Genomic DNA, 23,455 nt, shown 5'->3' with positions numbered 1-23,455 from the left:
GAGGTCCCATTTATTGATTATTGCTCTTAGAGCCTGTACTGTTGAAGTTCTGTTCAGGAAGTTGTCTCCTGTTCCAATGAGTTCAAGGCTCTTCCTCACTTTTTCTTCTAACAGGGTTAGTATGTCTGGTTTTATACTGAGGTCTTTGATCCACCTGAACTTTAGTTTTATGCAGAGTGATGAGTATGGATCTATTTGCATTTTCCTACATGTAGACATCCATTTAGACCAGCACCTTTTGTTGAAGATGATATCTTTTTTCCATTGTATGGCTTTGGCATCTTTGTCAAAAATCAGGAGTCCATAGTGTGTGGCTGTATTTCTGGGACTTCTATCCGATTCCGTTGATCCTCTAGTTGGTGTATATGCAAGTACCATGCAGTTCCTATTACTGTTGCTCTATAGGACAGTTTGAGATCAGGGATGGTGATACCCCCAGAAGATCTTTTATTATGGAAGATTGTTTTAGCAATTCTGGGTTTCTTGTTATTCCATATGAAGTTGGGAATTTTTCTTTCAAGATCTGTAAAGAATTGTGTTGGTAATTTGATGGGAATTACATTATATCTGTAGATTGCTTTTGGTAAGAGGACCATTTTTACTATGTTAATCCTGCCAAGCCATGAGCATGAGAGATCTTTCAATCTTCTGATATCTTCTTCTATTTCTTTAGAGACTTGAAATTTTTTCATACAGTTCTTTGACTTGCTTGGTTAGGGTCACACCAAGGTACTTTATATCCTTTTTTACTATTTTGAAGGGTGTTGTTTCCCTAATTTCTTTCTCGGCCCTTTTGTCTTTTGTATACAGGAGGGCTACTTATTTTTTGAGTTGATTTTGTATCCAGCCACATTGCTGAAAGTGTTTGTCAGCTTTAGGGTCGCCATGGTAGAATTTTTGGGGTCACTCAGGTATACTATCATATCATCTGCAAATAGGGATACTTTGACTTCTTCCTTTCCCATTTGTATCCGCTTGATCTCCTTTAATTGTCTTATTACTCTAACAAGGACTTCGAGAACTATGTTGAAGAGACATGGAGAGAGGGAGCAGCCTTCCCTTGTCCCTGAATTCAGTGGGATTGCTTTATGTTTCTCTCCATTTAGCTTAATGTTGGCTATATGTTTGCTGTATATCGCCTTTACTATGTTTAGGTATGTTCCCTGTATCCTTGATCTTTCCAATTCTTTAAACATGAATGGATGGTATATCATATGTCACAATGTTTATAAGACACATGAGCATAGAAATATTGAAAGAAGCAGTGAATCTGTGTTTCTCCAAGAATAATTAATTTTGTAAGAGTCCCCACTTTGAGTAGATTTTCTGAATGTGATAAAAGGTAACATTTAATTGGTTTTGCAACTTCACTGAGAATTCATCAGCAAAATCATACTGCTGAAAATACCTATGAATACTAGAAATTTGGAACTTCTTCTGCTTGTCCTGGCTCACTTTGTAAATGAAGTGTCATTCATACCGTACAAAAATTTGTGAATGGGATTGCTTTGGTAAAACTCTGAATTCTTACAATACTCTTCATATACACGAGAAAACGTCTTATAGAAAAATGATGCTATAAAAGTGAACCACATAATAAATGCTCTTACCATCACAGAGATCTTCAAAAATACCCATAATGAAGGGGAATGCCATGAATGTAAATAAAATGATAAAAGTTTAAGTTTTGATTCTTCTTTATCATTAGACCAAATTATAAAATTGATTCATATAGATAAATATATTTATTAGTGTAATCAAATGACTGTGGTTAGTATTTCACCTGTGCCAATTATCTTTGCAGGCACGAAAGCAGTCGCACTGGAGAGAAACCTTTTAAACGCACTCTATGTGGTAAATCCTTCCACCATACCACTGTTCTTATAAGCCATAAAAGAACACACACTGGAGAGAAGCCTTACAAATATAATCAATGTGGTAAAGCCTTTGCAAAAAACAGTAAGCTCATACGTCATAAAAGAACACACACTGGAGAGAAACCATATGAATGTAATGAGTGTGGCAAAGCCTTTGCAAAAAACAGTAATCTCATAACTCATAAAAGAACACACACTGGAGAGAAACCTTATGAGTGTTACCAGTGTGGTAAAGCTTTTGCAAAAAACAGTCATCTCATAAGCCATGAAAGAACACACACTGGAGAGAAACCTTATGAATGTAACCAGTGTGGTAAAGCCTTTGCCGAAAACAGTCATCTCATAAGCCATAAAAGAACACACACTGGAGAGAAACCATATGAATGTAATGAGTGTGGCAAAGCCTTTGCACAAAGCAGTAATCTCATAACTCATAAAAGAACACACACTGGAGAGAAACCTTATGAGTGTTACCAGTGTGGTAAAGCCTTTGCACAAAACAGTACTCTCTTAAGCCATAAAAGAACACACACTGGAGAGAAACCTTATCAATGTAACCAGTGTGGTAAAGCCTTTGCCGAAAACAGTCATCTCATAAGCCATAAAAGAACACACACTGGAGAGAAACCTTATGGATGTAACCAGTGTGGTAAAAGTTTTGCACAAAACAGTCCTCTCATAAGACATAAAAGAAAACATACTGGAAAGAAACCTTATGAATATACCCAATGTGATAAAGACTTTGCACAGCAGTCTCCGGAAACATGAAAAAACGCACAGTTTAGAGAAGCTTGGTGAGGATAATTAGTGTGATAAAACCTTTGCATATAACAGTCATCTCCTAAGACAACAGCACATTCTGGAGGGAAACCATATGACTTAACAGTGTGGCAAAGCCTTTGCACATAACATCTCCTAATACATAAAAGAAAACATACTGGAAAGAAGCTGTCTGACTATAACCAATGTGAAAAAACTTTTGCACTTCAGAATCATCCTCACACTCATGAAAGAAATCCTAATGGACAGTGCTTTTAACATTGTGAAACTATTCCATATTTGTATAATCTTCATCATCATGAAAGGATTCATACTGGAGAGAACTTATAAATGTGTTAAAATGGTGAAGACTTGCACAAATCTAGAGTCATCATCATCATAAAAGTATCCTTACTGGAGAGGAATTCCTTGACTATAAGCAATATGGAAAGGCCTTTGTGATCTTTGGTCTACTGAAAAATTAGCTCAATAGAAATTACTTCCCTTTTGTGAAGGGGAAGGGGAAAGAGAATAGGGGCAATAGGAATGGAGGGTAGTAATGGGAGAGAGAAGGGAGGGAATTATGATTGGAATGTAAAGTAAATAAACTTATTCTTTAAAATAATACAATGAATGGTAAATATCAATTACATGCAAAAGTATTATAAAATGTGTTTAGGGAAGACTTATTATAAACCTGATTCTCTACATTTACTGTTTTCAGTTGCCTCATTTTAGACAAGAAAAGTTCAGTCCAGTGGATGAATATGTAGGGAATGGTGAACTAACACCAGCCAGGAAGTTCTCTGAGAGTAATAGAACAGTGGTAGTCTGTAGAAGTTTCTTTGTGTTTACATGTATATTGTTCCAGGGGTTCTATTGAAAACCCAGACTGAATTTTGAGATGTGAAGGAGGAGGCTTTCTCTTCCATGTATGACCCTGCTGCTGGCCTAGTTGTGTAACCATGCAAGGATGAGTTTTCTGTGCCTGACTTCAACTGGGGAGTGTCTTTAGACATAGATGCTACTAGCCAAATTTGATAGATGGCTTTTGACACTGATCCCTGCTAACTCTCTCCTCCCTTTAAATATAGGATGATTAGGATCTGTGCTCTTGTTCATACGATAGGAATGTGCTATTTAATGCAAATCAAGCATTCTTGAAGTACCTAGTTTTAAACGATTATATACACCTATCCTTGGAGCATCCCAATCATTTCCCAAGGGGTTTATAGCATCTGTTTTCTGGAATTAAAGTTGAACTTATTTCCTGAGGTGGTTCCTCTAGACAGAAGGAGAACCAAGTTCTTTGAAATGCTTGTGATCAAATGTTTCAGACTTCATAGCATTTCATATTTTACATGTTTCTGGATGTGAGATGGTCAATTAAACATTGTCTTGTGAGTGGGACTCTGTAAAAGGAGTTATACTTAATGTTAATTTCACAGTAATGTTGCAGGCAAGCTTCAGGGTATGGAGTCTTCTGATGTGAGCAGAGTGGCCTATGGAAAAGTATTAAGAGCAGAAATATTATTTCCTTGTTTTAATAGCTGAGTAGTATTGTGATAAGACATGGGTGGATGGCAGAGGAAGGAAACTCACCTTGTGAGTGGACTAGGGGAAGAGTATAGAGGGAAGGGGAAGGATGGGACTAATAAGAGTTGAAGGAGGGGCCTTCAGTCAGGATATATAATGAATGAATTGTAAAAAATTAAAAATAATTAATAAAAGAAACAAAGAATTAGGAAAACAAAACCAGAGAGTAAAAATTTGAGTTCAGTCTGGGTAACTGCTCTTGCTCAAAAAAAAAAAAAAAAAGATATAAAGAAAGAAAAGATTAAGCATCTTACCATGCTCTTCCTTCTTGATTAGCTTCCCTAGGTCTACAGATTTTAGTATGATCATCCTATATTATATGTCTAATATCCACTTATATGTGAGTATGTACCGTGTGTGTCTTTCTGCTTCTGAGATACCTTACTCAGGATGATCATTTTTAGATCTCACCATTTGCCAGCAAATTTCATGATTTCTTTGTTTTTAATTGCTGAGTAGTATTCCATTGTGTAAATGTACCGCAATTTCTTTATCCATTCCTCAACTGAGGCTTGTTTCCAGCTTCTGGCTATTACAAGTAAAGCTGCCATGAACATGGTTGAGCAAATATCCTAGTTGTATACTTGAGCATTTTTTGGATATATGCCTAGGCGTGGTATAGCTGGATCTTGAGGTATCACTATTCCTAATTGTCTGAGAAATAACAGGAGCCTATCACAGAGGTCCTCTTAAAGACTCTACCCAGCAGGGTATCAAAACATATGCTGAGATTCAGAGCTAAACATTTTGCAGAGTGCAGGAAATGTTATGAAAGAAGGGGGAAATAGAAATATCTGGATGGAACAGGAGCTCCACAAGGAGAACAACAGAATCAAAAGGTCTGGGCACAAGAGTCTTTTTGAGACTGATATGCTAAACAAGGACCATGCATGGAGATAAATTAGAACCCCTACACAGAAATAGTCCAATGCATCTCTGTATACAAGAGGGTTCCCAATAATAGTACTAGGGACCATCTCTGACTTGAACTCATAGGCTAGTTCTTGGATCAGCTCCACCTGAGTGGGGAACTATCTTTCCAGTCCACAGAGAAAGACAAAGAAGCCAGTCCTGATGAGACCTGATTGACTATAGTCAGATGGAAGGGGAGGAAGTCCTCCCCTATCACTGGACTGGGGGAGAGACATAGGAGAAGAAGAGGGAGGGAGGGTGAGTTTGAGAGGGGATGGTGGAGGGGCTACAGCTGGGATACAGAGTGAATAAACTATAATTATTAAAAAAGAAAAAAATTTAAAAAATGTTTAATAAAAGAAAGGAGAATCAAAGATGGTGGTACCAAGAGGACAGTTTCTGCAGAGCAGTAGAGCAGTGACTACACAGCAATCAACAGACCAAACTTTGAGCCCTAAAACAACAGCAATTGTGTTTCCAAGTTAAGAACAAACCCCATGGAGTGGGAAGTAATCGCTTCTTTTCTCAGGCCACCCAGATAAACCATGGAAGAGTTCCTGGGTCCCTGCAGGCAATAGGTCACCAGCCAAGAGCCACATGACTGTGTGCTCTGGTCACCATCCCAGACTGTACTGTGGGCCCCATAACACCAGAGATTGGGATTTCCAGGCTAGAGAAAACCCCATGGAGTAGGAAGCAATCAAGACTAACCTCAGGTCACCCAGAAAATCCCTGAAAAAGGTCTGGGCTCTAGAATGTGCTCAGGCCAGAGAACTGCTTATATGCCCAAATCACTATCCCACACAGAACTGTGGGCACCAAAGCACCAGGGACCAGGTTTCCTGTTGGGAGGAAACCCCATGGTGAAAGAAACATCAAGTCCAACCTCAGGGCATCCAGTGGAATTCCCCCACACTCCCCCAACAAGTTCTCATGAAAAGTTTTTGGGTTCCTTCAGATGCCCAGTCAGCAGCATAGAGCCACTTACCTGCTCCTGTGTGTTCTACTCAACATCCTAGACTGAACTGTGGACCCGAAAACAGGACAGACTGGGTCACCCTGTTGGGAGGTAACCATAGGGTGGGGGAAACATCAGTTCCAAACTCGGAACAGCAGTTCAGGAAAATTTTCTGGGTTTCCACAGGCTCCAGGATCTAGTGTCCTGCTGCATGCATGACTGCTGCACTTACCTGCTGCTGATCATCGCTTGGGTACTGAGGCACAGAGCTCCAACCTCAGATCTACAGAAACCTGGGATCCACGGATCAACACTAGACAAAACATTCCCAGCATGATTCTTAAAGCCCTAGCAGGGTGGCAGTTCTACCCTAGCCTCGCTCTAACAACAGAGGAAACATTCTGTCTGTACGCTCTCAGGGACACAGAGCTAAAGTCAGTCTCACTGTTATCTGCAGTCTGTGGCCTGGAACACAAAATGTGTACCTGAAACCATTCAAGAAAAAGACTGGCAGGCATGAAGGTGCAGACTTGTAATTGGAGGACAAGAAGCTGAGGGAGGAAGATGAGTTCCAGACAAACCTGGGCTTCATGTTTCCAACTTCTTGTCTCATCAAAACCCAGAGAACTGGACTGAAGAGATGGCTCGGTAGTTAAGACAAATGCTGCTCTTGCAGAGACTGAGTTAGGATCTCAGAACCTGTATCACGTGGATCACAACAACCTCTAGCTCTTGGGCATCTCTTACCCTCTTCTGGCCTTTGCCAGGCATGTATACCCACATGCACACAGATACATAAAAGAAATCTACTTAAAAACTGAGAATGACAGACAGAGAAAGATGGACGGGTGGACACAGCATGAGCTCACCCTGCACTGGAGACTACTACTGTGCCTAAGACCACTTTGCCTGCCAAGGTGCTGTGCCCATGGACGTGTTGCAGCTCCTGCACCCATCGACCTGCTGTAGCTCCTGCTAACCCTACTGTCAAGTCCATCAAATCTTCTGCTACTTTCTCTGTTCATCACTGCACACTAGTACACTCTTTTTGTTTCTCTTTCTTGAGGTGTGGTCTCATATGCCCTTAATCTCGGTCTGTAGTTGAGGGTGACCACAAGCCTGAATAGTCTTTTGAGCTTTTGATGTTAGCCATTCTGATGGGTGTAAGGTGAAATCTCAGGGTCATTTTGATTTGCATCTCTCTGATAACTAAGGGCATTGGGCATTTTTAAGTGTTTCTCTGAGATATTCCTCTACAGAAAATTCTATGTTTAGCTCTATCCTCATTTTTGACTGGATTACTTTTGATTTAAAACATTGTTTTTGAACAATTTTTGAACCACGTTTCTTTGGAAGAAATAACAGATTTTCACAACAATATGTGTGTGTAATAGATATATGACAAAGATTATAGATGATAGATGTGAGATAGATGGCTAGATAACTGAAATAATACATGTGCAACAGTAGGAAGGATACTTGCTTAAAACATGGTGATAGGCTAGGGTCAAATAGAAGGGGAGTAGGACCTTGCCTATCAGTGGAAAAGGGGAGGGGCTAAGGCACAGAAGAGGGAAGGAGGATGTGAGCAGATGGACATGAGGGAGGGGGGCACAACCACAGTTCAATTTGAATAAATTGTAATAAATGATAATAATAAAGAGTAATGTAAAAAAAGCATTGTGAAATTTATATTCATCTTCAAAGATTATGAATTCCTAATTCTTTTAAACTGTTAAAGGTCCATGTGAAAACAGGCAGCATTTAAAATCATTAAGACTGTGAACCTTAGAGTATAACACATGCAAAATTCACAGCAGATTTTAAAGATGATTGCACTGTACTGAGATATAGTCAGAAAGTTTCATGCACAGAGAAGTCAGAAAGATTTGAAGATTAGAGAGGACTACACATGCTTATTAATATATAATAAATTTTATATATTAATCCTAGAGACACAAAGAATTTTGACTGAAGAGATATTCTGTCAATTTCATAATAAAATATGTAGTATACAATGGACATATAATAATCATGGACAAATTATTCAAAATTAGAATGCCTGTTTTTAAAATGATTGTATTTTGGTAACATTAAATATTTTTAGCTCTTGGAAAGTATTTAATTTTATTAATACATGTCATTATACAGTTCTAATTACGATAACAAAATTCCACCAGACTGTAAAGTTTCTCATTAAGATATTCTACTGAATAATAGTGATATTAAAATTATGACATTTGGTTATGAGTCCCAGCATCTGCTTTGATACACTGCTAGGTAGAGTCTTTCCAAGGCCCTCTCTGGTAGGTTCAGGTCCTGCTTCTTATTTTCTCCTACTTTCAATGTCCATCCCATTTGTCTTGCTAAGTGAAGACTGATCATCTTACTCCAGAACCTCTTCTTTTTAGGTATACAGATTTTAGTATATTTATCCTATCTTATAGGTCTAGTACCCACTTATAAGTGAGTATATACTGTGTGTCTCTTTCTGCTGCTGGGATACCTCACTCAGGATGATCTTTTCTAAATTCCACCATTTGCCTGCAAATTTCATGATTGCCTTGTTTTTAGTTGCTGAGTAGTATTTCATTGTGTAAATGTACCACAGTTTCTGTTTCCATTCATCCTTTGAGGGACATCGGGGCCATAACCAAACTTTGGGCAGATTGTAGGGAATCATATGAAAGAAGGGGGGGTTAGTAAGATCTGGAGAGGATGGGAGTGCCACAAGGACCAAATATATCTGGGCACAGGGGTCTTTTCTGAATCTTGATTCTCCAAACAAGGACCATGCATGGATATAACCTAGAATCCCTGCTCAGACATAGATCATGGCAACTCAGCATCCAAGTGGGTACCCTAGTAAGGGGAACAGGGACTGTCTCTGACATGAACTCAGTGGCAGACTCTTTGACCTCCTCCCCCAAACCCCCAAGGAAGGAGCAGCTTTGTTAGGCCACAGAGGAGGACTTGCAGCCATTCCTGGTGAGACCTGATAAGATAGGGTCAGAGGGAAGGGGAGAAAGACCTCCCCAATCAGTGGACTTAGAGAGGGGCAAAGAGGAGATGAAGGAGGGAGGGTAGGATTGGGAAGGAATGAGGGAGGGGACTACAGCTGGGATACAAAGTAAACAACATGTAATTAATATAAATAATAAAAATTATTTTAAAAAATGACATTTGAATATTAGAAACAAAAACACATCAGAAGGAAATCTATGTAATGGTAGGTCATAAGTAAACCCATTACTATTTAAAAGGACATGAATACGTGTGATGAAGGTAATCAGGCCTTCCTAATAGTTGAAACTAGTTAGGTCCCAGGGAATACAAAAATGCAAAAATGCTAGTCCTAGACCTGCTCAACATGCATTATCAAAGGAATTCTGGCGATTAGAACCAAATAAGCCACAAAAAGCAAACATACAAAAAAACAACATTCAGCAAAAATTTGTGAAATACTTCTTGTCCATCAAAGTAACCATTTTCCTTGCTCCAACAAAAGGGACCTGAGGATCTCTATTGACCTGTGGCTCCTATTGGATATGAACACCCATGGTGGCCTCCAGGTTACCTGAAGTGGAAGTAAATGTACTTGTTACACATCTCAAAATGCACATCTAGATTCCTGTCCCTTCCCAAACATCCTCATCTCTCTTTGCACTATCTGAATCTCCTAAATATTCTAGAAATACCCCATCTTTTTTCCACTAATTAATTTATCAATTTTATATCTTCATCATAGGCCCCTCCCTTCTCTCCTCACAGTCCCACAATCATTCTCCCCTCTCCCATTCTTTATTTCTCTTCAGAGAGACACCCTAAATGTACCAACCCACCCTGACACATCACATCAGGCAGGACTAAGAGCATCCTATCTCACTAAGGACAGGCAAGACAGCACCGCTAAGGGAAACAAAAGTAAGGGCAAGCAACGGAGTCAAAGAAAGCTCTCAGTCCAATTGTTAGGGGACCCACATGTTGAGTAACCTGCACATCTGCTACATATGTGTAGAGGGACCTAGGTTCAGCCTATGCATTTATGAAAGCACAGTTTGTCTCTGTGTAAGCTATTTCTATTTTTCTCATACTAGTCTCTATTCTCTTCTAGGCAGTCTTGGTCATATCAAATCTGCATCTTTTACTCTCTGCTCTGAACTCTTCCAGGTGCCTCTGAACATTTTCCCTCTCTAGCCCATAACAAAAACATTCCCTGTAATAATGGAGTGCTTGCTATTTTGCTGGTCTCTTTTCTGTCCCTGCTTAAAAAGTTTGAATATTTAAAGTACATATTTTATTAAGTGAATATTACTATGCTTAAATCATGTTACACCATTCAAGGAATATGTATCGAAAAGCCACAGTTTTCACTTGGGGAGGATTAAAGATACCTGTGAATAGAAGAGTCAAAGAGAGTCAATAATATAAAGGTATTTTATAAAATATTGTCAACTAGGTTTTATGATGAACTTGAAATTAAATGTGTATGTCTGTAAAGTCATTTCTTTCTAGTTGAATCAGTGTTAAAATACTGACAAATAAATGTTTAAAACCAGAATGTTGTTGGACTTTGGACTGAAATCTGACCAGTTTCCAACAAATCTTTGTTGGCATAGTGGGTAAAACAACTAGATGAAACAGAAAATAATCTCTCATAACTTAGGCTTTTGAAGAAACTTAGGTTTTGAAGATACATAGATATAATTCTCTTGTATAGCTCAGAGCATACCTCTCTGACCTGAAAACTTCGTTTTTTGGAGGTATTGGTATTGATTTTTTCTAACAGGAGTAGTTGTCATGAAGCAACTGTTAAGAATTAGTTCACATGTTCTAGAGAAATCAAGACCGAACACTTCCTGAAACCACTAGTCTATCAAGAGAATAATAATAGTCATTTTAAAATACCTTCACAGTGAAGCCTGGAAGAGAGAAACTCTCATTGATCATGAAATTATCATTTTCTTTGCTGGTGCTAACAAAAAATGGCTACATCAGTCTGTATACAAACCACTGAAGTGTAATATTCTGTAGTAGTCAGGAGGAGAAACCCCTGTGATGTCAACATCCCAAAGCTCAGGCTATAACTGACAAAGTGACACATGCATTTCATTTCCTTCAAACATTTGACTTTAAATCACTCTTTTGGATCAATTTTTGAAACACATGTTTTTGGAAGAAATAACATTTTCACAAATTTATGTGTGTGTATGTACGTGTGTAATAGATATGTGATATATATGATAAACAGATGATAGATGTTAGAGAGAAAGATAGATAAGTGTAATAATATGTGTGCAACAATAGGAGGAATACTCGTATAAAACATTGTGATAGGCTAGGGTCAAATAGAAGGGGAATAGGACCTTGCCTATAAGTAGACTAGGGGAGGGGCCTAGGAGCAGAAGAGGGAAGGAGGGTATGAACAGACAGATATGAGGGAGGGGAACACAGCCACAGTACAATTTGAATAAATGATAATAAACAGTAATGTAAAAAAAGCATCGTGAAATTTATATTCATCTCCAAAAATTATGAATTCCTAATTCTTTTAAATGGTTAAAAGTCCATGTGAAAATAAAAGAACAATAAGGCAAGAATCCTAGAAAAACCAGAGTGCGTAATATTGACTCCTTAGAAGGACAGAAAGGCCCCAGTTGAGGCTTACTTATCAAGCATTATTAACTACTCATACAATGTCTTTGAGTCCTTTAACAATGTCTTCAGTAGCTTCAAAGCTCATTACCACAAGTAAACAGTGAACAGGTCTTACAACTTCCTAAGAGAGAAAGAAAGGAGACTAGGCCACCAGTCTGGAATCAAAGGCATTGACCTGTTTTCCAGTAAAGCCACATTTTCCCAAGGTGTTACCTGATTAGTACTTGTAGCTGAAAAGGAATGACAAGGCTTTGAAAGTCTTTAGCAGCAATTCCCTAGACTTCAACACTAAAACAGTGTTTACAGCTTCCTGAAAGCTAATTCTGGTGGGCATGATACCAATTTCTTCTAATTTTACTTACAGAATACAAAGAAAAATTATTCTATTTTTTGGAAATACTGAATATTAGATTAAGTCCTGTGCTTTCCTTTCCTAAGGTAGAATGTACACCTTATGAAACTAAAACCTGCTTTATTTATGGAACTTTATTCACTGTTTTTCTATGGTTTAACAGTTGTCCTGGTTTGTTTCTCTGTTGCTATGATAAACACTGATCAAAGCAACTTTGGAAAGGGTTTATCTGGTTTATAATCCATTGAGGGAAGACAGGACAAAAACTCAAAGCAGGGACTGAGGCAGAAACCATGAAGGAACAACACTCATTGGTTTGCTCAGTTACCTTTTTTATACAACCCAGGCCCACCTGCAGAAATGGTACCATCTACCTGCAGGAAGGTACTTCCACAATGGACTGGACCCTCCTACATCAATTAGCGATTGCCCCCATGGCAATCTGATGGAAGCCAATTTTTATTTAAAGTTCCTTTCTCTCAGGTGAGTCAACCTGACAGTTCGAGTTAGCCATTATAACAGTCTTTGGCTATAGAAAAAAACATGGTTGGTCATATAGCTCAGTCTGGTAGGGAGGTAAGAAGAGGGGGTAGGAAAGAGAGGGAGCAAGAGAAGGAGGAAAAAGAGAGAGGAAATGTGTGTTTTCTAGGCACAGTCCCTAGTACAGGGAAAAAAGAAGGGAAGAAGGGAGGAAAAGAAGAAAGAAAAGAAAATAAGGTGAAACAAAGCCTCCTAATACTCCCCAACACCCAGGACTGAGAATTGAACCTGGGGCCTCACTAGGTGGGTGCTTCCCTATACTGAGCTATGGCCATAGACATATATATATATATATATATATATATATATATATATATATATATATGGTTTGAGATTCAGTTTCCCAGTCAGGCAATGAACTCATTCTGTAACTCACAAAAGCCTTGAACTTGGCATCTTCCAGCATCTGTCCCCCCAATAGCTGGGATTATAGACATGTTCCACCAGGCTGAACAAAGAAATTGTTTTTATGAAAAAATGAAAAAGATTTAAACAAAGAAAGCCATGTGAAGAGAGGACAAAAAATAGAATTATGGTGCCATAAATGGTAGAACAATAGGGACCACCAGAAACTAGAAGAGATGAATATTCTTCCCTAGAAACCCTCAAAGGAGGTTACCTCCTGACAAGCAAATTTCAGAGCAATTCCCCCAAAATTATGCAAGAGTAACCACCTGTTGTTTTAAGCACTGACATTTATACTTTGTTATAGCAGCCCCTATTCTGGAAAACTAGCTTGTAACTAGTATGTAATATGTCATTAAGAAACAGATTTAAGCCTGATGGTGATGGCTAACACCTTTAGTTCCAGAATTTGAGAGGCAGAAACCAGCAGATCTGAGTTATGGGACAACCAAGACTACACAGAGAAACCCTATTTCAAAAATTTAAAATATAAAAAGTGAAAGTGAAAATGAAATAAACTGAGAGAGGAAAATAAAATGTTTTTAAAAAATAAAGATTTGAAGTTGGGCTTCTTGGTGCAAGCCTACAATTCCAGCAACTCAGGGAGGCAGAGGTAGGTGAATCTTTGTGATTTCCAGGCCAGCCTGGTCTACAAAATGAGTGCAGGCTACAAAGATCAACCCTGTCTCGAAAAAAAAAAATACTTCCTTTGTATTTTCCTTTTAAAATGTAAGTTTGCAAGTACTGGTGGCAACTACCTAGTGAGTTTCAGGCCAGAGTAGGCTGCAGAGATCCTCTCTTAAAAGGAAGGAAGGAAGGAAGGAAGGAAGGAAGGAAGGAAGGAAGGAAGGAAGGAAGGAAAGTAATAAGCCAGACCACACTAGTACATGGAGCTGGTCTTTCTAAGTTTTAATAAAACACATTCAACGTTTTCCAAACATATGTTCATACCTATCACAATGAGATTCCTCACATGGATGTGTTTAATCAGCTAACCTCAATTCTTATCATTTCTTCTACCAATATTCTGCAATTTGGTTAGTAAAACAACAATCAAATAAGAAAAGTCAGAGTTAAAAATGATCCTTTATGCCAAGCAGTAATGGCCCATACCTTTAATCCCAGCAGTTCTCAGGAGGCAGAGACAGGCAGATCTCTGTGTTTGAGAACATTCTTGATTTACAGAGGAAGTTCCAGGATAGTCAGGGCTACATGGAGAAGCCCTATCTTGGGAAAACAAACAAACAACAACAACCAAAAACTGAAAAAAAAAAACCCTGTATAAATTCTCAAAAGAGTACATCATTCATTAGAGTAAACTTGCAGTTCATGATTTGCTGTTCAATGATGGAGTTAAATACTCACAAGAAAAAATGGGAGGCCACAGGAAGGAGGGAGACTTTACAGTCTCCTCCTTATCTGTACATTGCTTATAAGTAGATCATCTGTACATTCAACCACAAAGTTCTTCAATAAATGCTTCTCTCAATGATGCCCTCAATTGGTTACACATGACACTGAAAAATATTCCTTCACTATCTATGTCCCTGGATCCTGATAATCCATCCTGTCACCTTGTACCTGTTTTGCCAGCATGAAACTGAAAACTCGGATTTACAGTGCTTTAAACATATAATGTTATTATTTATCATGTTAAAAATAAAGAAAAACAAAACACAGAGCAGCTATCTAGATCTGCTATGGCAACCCTACTGTCAGTCATTAGTTATCCAGGATCTTTCTAGCTCTTTGCTCTGTTACTCCTACCCAAGATGGCTGCTACATCTCCAGTCCTTTGCTTGCTTGCTTGCTTGCTTGCTTGGATTGGGTTTCTCTGTGTAGGTTTCCTGGCTGACCTGGAACTAGATCTATAGACCAGGATGGCCTTTAATGCAGAGATCCAAATGCCTCTGACTTGCCTCCCAAATTCTGGGATTAAAGGTGAGCCACAACCTCCCAGCCAATCTCCAGTCTAAGCTAATGAAAGGCTGGGGATACACACCATTATCTCCTTAGAACACTTTTGAAACATTATATTCATCATCCTATTTATATTCAACTAATGTAGACATAGTCACATGATTGTATCTGTTAAAATTTTAAAGACAGCTGGAGATGATTCAGTGATTAAAGAGTACTGACTGCTCACCAAGTGGTGCAAGCTCTTAATGCCAGTGCTTGGGCGGCAGACGCAGGTGGACCTCTGTGAATCTTAAGCAGAGTTCCAGAACAGCCTGGATACAAACACAGAGATACCATGTCTTGACAACCCCTTCCTTTCCCCACAAAAAAAGAAGGAAAAAAGAAAAAATAAATAAATCTAACAAAATTGTTTTAATTTGAAAACAATCTCTTCTGTACAGCCATGTAACTAAACAAAAATTATGGCTCATATCACCTACAAGAAAAGTAATATCTATTAGGGAGAGCTGAATATCTCTTCCAAGTTCACCAAATGCATTTTCTGCTCCTCTTCTTTCATCCCCTAAGCAATGGTGTACCCCACAGCCTAGGCCCTTGTCAATTATTCATATCTCTGCTATGCTTGTAGACAGGAGACCACCATAACTGTCATCTGAGAGGCTTCATCCAGCAAATAATGGAAACAGTTGCATAGACGCACAGTCAAAAAACATTAGGCAGAACTCTGGGAATCTTGTGGAAGAGTTACAGGAAGGATTGGAGAGATAGGAGACCATAAGAAACCCTACATAGTCAGCTCACCTGGGACTATGGGGCCTCATTGAAACTGAACCACCAACAAAAGAACATGCCTGGCCTAGCCCTGGGCCTCTTACACATATGAAACTGATGGGTTGCTTGTCCTCAAGTCAGTCCCTTAGCAACTATAGCAGGAGCTGTCTCTGACTTGGACTCTGTTGCCTCCCTTTGGATCCCATATTCCTATCCAGGGCTGCTTGTCTTGCTGCAGCGAAAGAGGAGGTACTTAATCCTGATATAACTTGATGTGCCTGGGTTGGTTGGTTGGGGGACGTACAGGGAAAGTGTTTGGGAGTTTGGGACTGGCAAGAGATGAGGGAGTAGGGTTGTGATTGGGCTGTAAAATGAAAAAAATAAATAAATGAATGAAGAAAAAATATACCTGACCTATAGTCATCAAAGTAACAAGATCATGAAAAAGTTGAGGGAACTGTTCCATACTGAAAGAGACTAAAGAGATAAAAAAAATGAAACACTTAAATACACCAGCTTCTTTTGACATTTTTGTGAGTAATAACATAGTCAATAAAACCCACATTAAATGGAATATTATGTTAGCGTGAATTTCCTATTTTGATAACTGCATTGTCATTATGTAGGACAACATTCTTGTTTGCATAAAATTGACACTAAACCATTCAGAGTGACAGGGCATAAGGTCAACAGCTTCCTCTCAAAATGTCCAAAGTAAAACAGCACTTAACTGTGTACCATACTTGGAACTTTTTTCAAGTTTGTTATTGTTTTAAAATTGTTGTGGGTAAGCTGGGCATGGTCTTTAACCCCAGCAATTGGAAGGAAGAGGAAGGCGGATCTCTGTAGGTTCAAGACCAGCCTGTACTACATAGGGAATCCCAGAACAGCCAGCCAGGGTTCTGTAGAGAGAATTTGTCTCAAAAAAAACCCTAAATAAAATTATTGTAGGGGGAAGAACAATGTAACTGAAAACTGAACAAGATTAAAAACAAAACTGAATCTCCACACTAGTAGTCTGGGTAAGATTATGTCTGTAAGAAACTGACAAGTGAAATGACATGACATTTTGGAGCAGCAAGAATATTCTCTAAATAAAGCCCAATGTCGTCTTTGTGTGTGTGTGTTCATGATGCTGGTGAAGCATGCATACTAGGGAACACTTAGGAAGGTTAGAAGACAACTCTGTGCAATCACTTCTTGCCTTCCACCTTTTCATAAATTCAGGGATCGAACTCAGGTCTCCAGGCTTGCCCAACAAGAGCTTTTATCTGCTGACCCATCTCATCGACCTGCAAGCGGTTTTTTAAGTGACCTCAATTAGGCAGTAGTGAGAAAAAACTGGGAAGAATCCCTTCTCTGAAACAAATTCTTAGGAATGAATAAATAATAAACATTGGTGCTCTAGTGCTACCAACGACTAACAATCAGCAAAACACAACCTAAGCACCTCCAGAGACAAGGGGATGCAGGGCTGGTAGCTAAAATTCCTTGCAAGTGTAAAACTGGAATTACCCTGAAATAAAAGAGCTTTCCCAACTCTACAGTAACTTTGCTATTATGTCCTGGTTATCTATACATAACAACACAAAGAGATAAAAATAAGAAAATAAGCCTGCGTGAACCGTGTATACTCCTGGTTGTGCAAGTCCATTAAAGTATAAACAGCAGTGTATCTGCCAAACTGTTCCTTATGAAGAATTCTCGGACAAATAAACGGAACAATCAAAACTCATGAAAGCCCAGTGAGAGAGAGCACTGGCTCTCTTTACCCAAGAGTCTGGCTGTCTTTACTTAAGAAGAATCATTTCATTCTGGAATGCTGGCATATACATCCTGAAAAAATAATGTTCCTAGAAATGTGCATGGATCCTGTAGCCTTTCCAAGTACCCTGATTTCTTTCAGCCCAGATGTGTAAGCTCCCCACCCCACGAGCTCCAGAGCAGGGGGGAGGCAGCACCGGACACTCTGCTCTTACTTTCCAGGAGGACTGGTCCCCGCATCACTCTTCCTCAGGATGCAGGGCACAAGTGTATCCCTAGGAACTCCACACAGTGTGGTCCTGCCCTCCCAACCCAGGCGGCCCGAGGGCGTGGCTCCGGGTAGCAACAGCCTCCACAAAAGCTCATGGAGGAACTCGGGCAGGCTCTCCCGACCCAGCCAGCCCACCAGCCTCCAACTGCACAGCCCTGGCCTCCTCCACAACCGCCGTCCTGCGGGTCCCTCACATATGTCGACAGCCAGCCAGACTCAACCGCTCCGAGATGGCCGACACCCGTGGACCCGCCGCTCCTCCACCGCGGGACCCAACCGTCTCTCCTCCTCGCCTCCCAGCCAGGACGCCAGGCCCAGCACCATCTAGCCCAATGGATGGCTGCTAGGGGCGGAGGCCGAGCCCAGAGGCGGAGGAGGGGGAGGAGCCCAGGGCAGGGACAGAGCCCGAGGGGGCGGAGGCGGAGCCCGGGGCGGGGAAGGGGGAGGAGCCCGGAAGATGAGGGAGGCGGAGCCCGCAGTAGCAGAGGCGGAGCCTAGTGGAGGCGGTGGCGGAGCTCGGAGTGGAGACGGGGCGGGGCCTGGAAGCGGAGGAAGGCGGAGCCCTGGGAGGTGAAGGCGGAGCCCGGGGGAGGAGGGAGGCGGAGCCCGGGGCGGAGGCGGAGCCTAGGAGGCACCCGCTCAACACCCTTACCTGGCTTCTCCTGGTCTCAGCCCACCACGATGAAGTAGTCCACTAGCTGAGCCATGACCGCCGCCATCGTGCCAGGGAAGCGGGTTCCGGTCCACCAGCCCTCGCCGCCACCGCCCACCAGGCCCAGGAGAGCCCAGCGTTTTCCCTTTAGCGTCTGTAGCCATAGCAACGGCGTTTACGCCACGCTTGACAATGGAGGCGCGCACTGCGCCTGCGCTGCGCCTCGCGCAAGCCCCTCCCCCGCCCCATCTGAGAGAGCTCGCCCTTCGGGTTCCCCCGAGGCCGCTTGGACCCTCGGCTCAGGAAGTGGGCGGCTGCTCCGAGGGGGGGCTCTTAGAGGCCGCTCTCTGCCTCAACGCCCCCCTCCCCTATTCTTTATTTTCCTCTATCAGGGGTCTTTCCTTCTGCCTTCTCTCTCCCTTTTGCAGTGGGGGGAGAAGGGCTTGGAGGGTCGTGAGGTCACTGGAAAGCTTGCTCTTCTCTGCTGCCTGCTTGCCACTGGCCGCGCAGCAAAGTTTCTCCCGCCCTCTGCTGGAAGCTTGTAATTTGCACCACCGAGGCTTTCTGGCTGCACGTTTTCTGTTTATGTTGTGCAGATTGGGATTTTAGAAACATGCCACCGAGCTGGCCGGGGAGGAAAAGACTTGCGCAATCTTCAGAGACACCTATGGTTTCTGGGATTCCTGGGCTGGGAGCGTTCACCTTGGGCTTTCCTCTGAGTGCCCAAGAGAGTTGGGTTCCACCTAAGAACAGGGCATCCCAGGGATCCTCCTGAAATGGTCCTGTCGCTCCCCAGGGAGCCCTGCCCACCTGAATTTCACTGCTTTTTTGTTTCAAAGCTCTGGTAGCTGAAACAGGTATTAACTTCCAAGTTGCTCTATTGCAAAAGTGCAATCAGATAAATTCATGGGGCTCTTTGTCCAGTCTAGAGATTATCCTAGTCGATTGAGTTTATTTTTTATTTCTTTTTTTATTTTTTTAAATTTTCATTAGTTACAATTTATTCACTTTGTATCCCCCCTGTAGCTCCCTCCCTCCTCCTCTCCCAATCCCACTCACCCTCTCCCTTCTCCACCCATGCCCCTCTGCCAGTCCACTGATAGGGGTGGTTTTCCTCCCCTTCATTCTGATCCTAGTCTATCAGGTCTCATAAGGACTGGCTGCACTGTCTTCCTCTGTGGCCTGGTAAGGCTGCTCCCTAAAGGGGAGGTGATCAAAGAACAGGCCAGTCAGTTCATGTCAGAGACATGCAAAATCCATACACATAAAATAAACAATCTTTTTATACTTGGAATAAATTTATATATCATAAAAGTAGATATACACTCCATTGGCATTTAATATATCTCACCATTGGACAATGAATACAGCTGTCTTGTTTCAAACCATTTTCATCACCCACCCAAAATCCATTAAATATACACTACCATTTCTCTCTCTAGGCCCTGGCAATAACCACTCACTTTCTGATTCTATGGGTTTGCCTGTTTCCTATAACTTGAATTATTCTTGTCTGGAATATTGTTTCCTAGGTTTTGGGTTTTTGCTTTTGGGTTGGTTGGTTGGTTGATATTTTGAGTGAGGGTTTCTCTGTGTAGCCTTGGATGTCCTGGAACTCTCTTTGTAGACAAGGCTGACCTTGAACTCACAGAGATCTGCCTACCTCAGCCCCCTGAGTGCTGGGATTAAATGTGTGAGCCATCACACCACCACCTGGCTTTTTTCCTAGTTTTATCCATGCTCTATCATTAGTGCTGCCTTGTACTATATCAGAGCATCAGTACTGCATTCTCCTTTACTGTTGAATAACCCTCTTCTCTAAGTACAAATCAGGCCTTGCTTATCCACTGGTGATTTAGAGCATTGTTTCTGTCTAGCGCCATGACCGTGTATAGAAAATATGTGAGTGGGGCTAAAGAGATATCTCAGTGGTTAAGAGTACTGGTTGCTCTTTCAGAGGTCCTGAGTTCAATTCCCAGCACCCACATGGTAGCTCATAACCATCTGTACTGGGATCTGATGCCCTCTTCTGGCATGCAAGTGTACATACAGATAGAGCACTCACATACATAAAATGAATAAATCTTAAAAGAAAAAAAAGTGCCTGAGTACCAGTTTGCAATTCTCTTGGTATATCCTTAAGAGTAGCACTAACGGACAGTAGTAAATTACATATGGTAATGATTTTACCTACCAACACTGAACAAGAATTCTAACTTTAGTTCTATCTTTATATCTTTGTCAGCAGTTGTTTCCTTGGTTGTTGTTTTTTTAATATTATAGATATCTTAAGAGGTATAGATTACTCTTTGTTTGTTTGTTTGGGGTTTTGTTGTTTTGCTTTACTTTTTTAGCTTGTTTTTTAAAAAAAGGGGGGTTTTCTCTGTGTAGCCCTGGCTGTCCTAAAACTCACTCTGTAGACCAGGCTGGCCTCATACTCAGAGATCTATCTGCCTTGTACTCCTGATTGAGTGCTGGGATTAAGAGTGTGCCACCACTGCCTGGCCCAATAAGTGTGAATTATTAATTTATGCTGTTGCTCTTAAGATAGGGTCTCACTAGAGACCCAACTAACCTGTGACCTAGTTTACTCTTGTACTCTGGATCCTCCAGCCTAATTTTCACCCCCAATACTGAGGTTAACAGCATGGAATTAACCACCAGGCCTAGCTGAGTAGATGTCTTACTGTCCTCCTGATTTATATTTCTTTAATGACTCATGGTGTTCAGCATATTTTCCTCTGTATGTCTGCCATTTCTAAATCTTCCTTGGAGAAATATCTATTCTAGTCCTCTGCCTAACTACACCTTTACCACACCCTGCTGAGGTGTCTAACCCTTGGCTTCCCCCATGCTAGGCAAGCTCTGTTGTACTGAGCCATACCCCTAGCCCAGCCCTGTTTGTTTTTGTTGTGTTTGTTATTCTAAAAACTAGACTTCTGTCAAATAAAACTCTGTAGACTTTCTTTCTGTAGACTGTCATGTTATCTTCTTGATATTACCCTTTGGTTCAAAAAAGTACTTTACTTTGATGAAGTCCAAAGTTTTATTGGTTTTCTATGATTTTTGTGTCATATTCAAAAATTAATTATTGAATTTAACATCATGAAAGTTCACTTCTATGTAACCTTTACACACTTATAGCTCTTATATTTTGGCCTTTGATCCATTTTGGGTTGACTTTGTAATGATAGGGTTCTCATTTTATCTTTTTTAAAAGATCTATGTTTATTTTGTGTGTGTATAACTCTTTGTGTGTATGTATGTATGTGTGTGCATGTGATGACCAAAAGAGAGTGTCAGAGACCCCAGATCTAGAGGGAGAGACAACTGTGAGCATCCAGCATGGATGCTAGGAACTGAACTTAGTTCTTTGGATGAGAATCAATTTCTCTTAACCACTAAGCCATCTCCCCAGCCCCCATTTACTCTTTAAATGCATATTGTTTAAATTCTCTTTGAAAATATTGACATTAACCTGAGGTAATCATTGTTCATCCTACTAATACTAAACTACATTCCCAACATGCAAGTTTATTTTAATTTCTTTCTTTTTCTTTATCGAAGTTGTTTTCCAAATCTAGAATTGAGCACTACCTTCTTGACTATGTTTATTCTATTAAGGTCTTAGATAGACTAGTGGACATTTAAATGGCTGTTTTGTAAATGAAGTTTTCCCATGACATAAGGTAAAGGCCTAAAAGTACTGTGTGTTTCTATCTATGCATGAACACATTAACATCCACTGAAGATATACTTTGGTTTCTCACCTAACAACTGCCAGGCTGCTGAAACTAATAAGCCTGGACAGGACAGCCTGATTGATGAGGCTGGCTAAAGGCCATTCCACCCCCTAAGATAACTACCATCATCTTTCACTAACAAGGAAGAGAAAAATAAAAGTCCAGATTTGTTTTGCTGAGGGCTGGGAGCCTCAAGTGATAAAGCTATGCAAGAGAGAAGACAGCCTTTCTTGCCTTACAAGACAAGATGAAGCTGATTCCTAGTGTGGGGGGGATTTCTCAGCCTGATACTCCCCGTGTAGACTGTGGTGGGGTAAGTGGTTTCACTGTACAGTCATTGCCAATGCTTGCTGTGGTTAGCCACTACAGTTTAGGCAGGCAGTCTGAGAGTTGGATTTGATCACATTTCCTGCAGCCACAACCAGGGCTCCTTCAGATTTCTTCTCCCAACCCATAACTTAGGAGACTGAGAGATGTGGAAATTTCCCTGATGACTGCCATATCTCAAAACACACAGTTGCCTAAGCAAAAATCTCAATGACTGCTACCCTCGATACTGGCCTTTCACTCAAGCCCACATTCGACTTTCAGTCCTGTTGCTCCTACTTCCCACATGTCGATTTCACACTCACATCATTGTCATTTCCCATCTTGATAGTTTATAATACCTTCCTTACCCTTTTCCCTCTTCATTGGTTCCATTTGTGCAAAAAAAATGGCTTTTTATATGTAAAACTTATTTTTTAAAATCAGGTTTTACTTATCTCAGGCTAGCCTCAAAAATTCCAAGCACATTAAGATGATGTTGAACTTCTGATGCCCCTGACTGCACCTCCTTATTGGGATTACAGGTGTGTACAAAACACGAGGTTTCATGGATGCAAGGCAAGCACTTTACCAACTGATCTATGTTCCAAGTCCTTATATAGAAAACCTAAAGACAAAAAGCAAGATATTGACCCAGTCTTAAAATTAAGTCTGTAAGCCTGGAGCAGTGGCACACACCTGTGAGCCCGCACTCAGAGAAGCAGAGGCAGGTGGGTCGCACTGAGTTCAGGGCCAGCCTGGTCTACACAGAAAAGCCCTATTTTGAGAAAAAAAAAAGTTACTATACCAAGCACACATTTTCAGTTTGAACTATGTTTGGAGTGCAGGAAGGAGAAATCCAGAGATGGCTGACAGACTGTATCTTAGGCCATTGTGTCTTGACATTTTTTTTCGAAGTATCTGGGACTGTAGTGGTCACAGTGGTACTGAGAGGCTTTGCAGGCTGT

General features: G+C 40.8%; 1 protein-coding gene across 1 annotated transcript; it reads left to right on the top strand.

Annotated features, from left to right (window-relative positions):
• Positions 1–1,856: 1,856 nt before the first annotated feature.
• On the top strand, positions 1,857–2,786 carry LOC132650625 (zinc finger protein ZFP2-like; the record flags this gene model as incomplete). Its single annotated transcript, XM_060375968.1, has 1 exon — positions 1,857–2,786. A coding segment is annotated over one exon (789 nt), but the record flags the coding sequence as incomplete, so codon positions are not given.
• Between the last annotated feature and the right edge of the window lie 20,669 nt (positions 2,787–23,455).

Source organism: Meriones unguiculatus, assembly GCF_030254825.1.
Source record: "Meriones unguiculatus strain TT.TT164.6M chromosome 13 unlocalized genomic scaffold, Bangor_MerUng_6.1 Chr13_unordered_Scaffold_28, whole genome shotgun sequence".
NCBI lineage: Eukaryota > Metazoa > Chordata > Mammalia > Rodentia > Muridae > Meriones > Meriones unguiculatus.
Note: the sequence above shows the minus strand (reverse complement) of the source record. Positions and strands in the feature narration are given on the sequence as shown.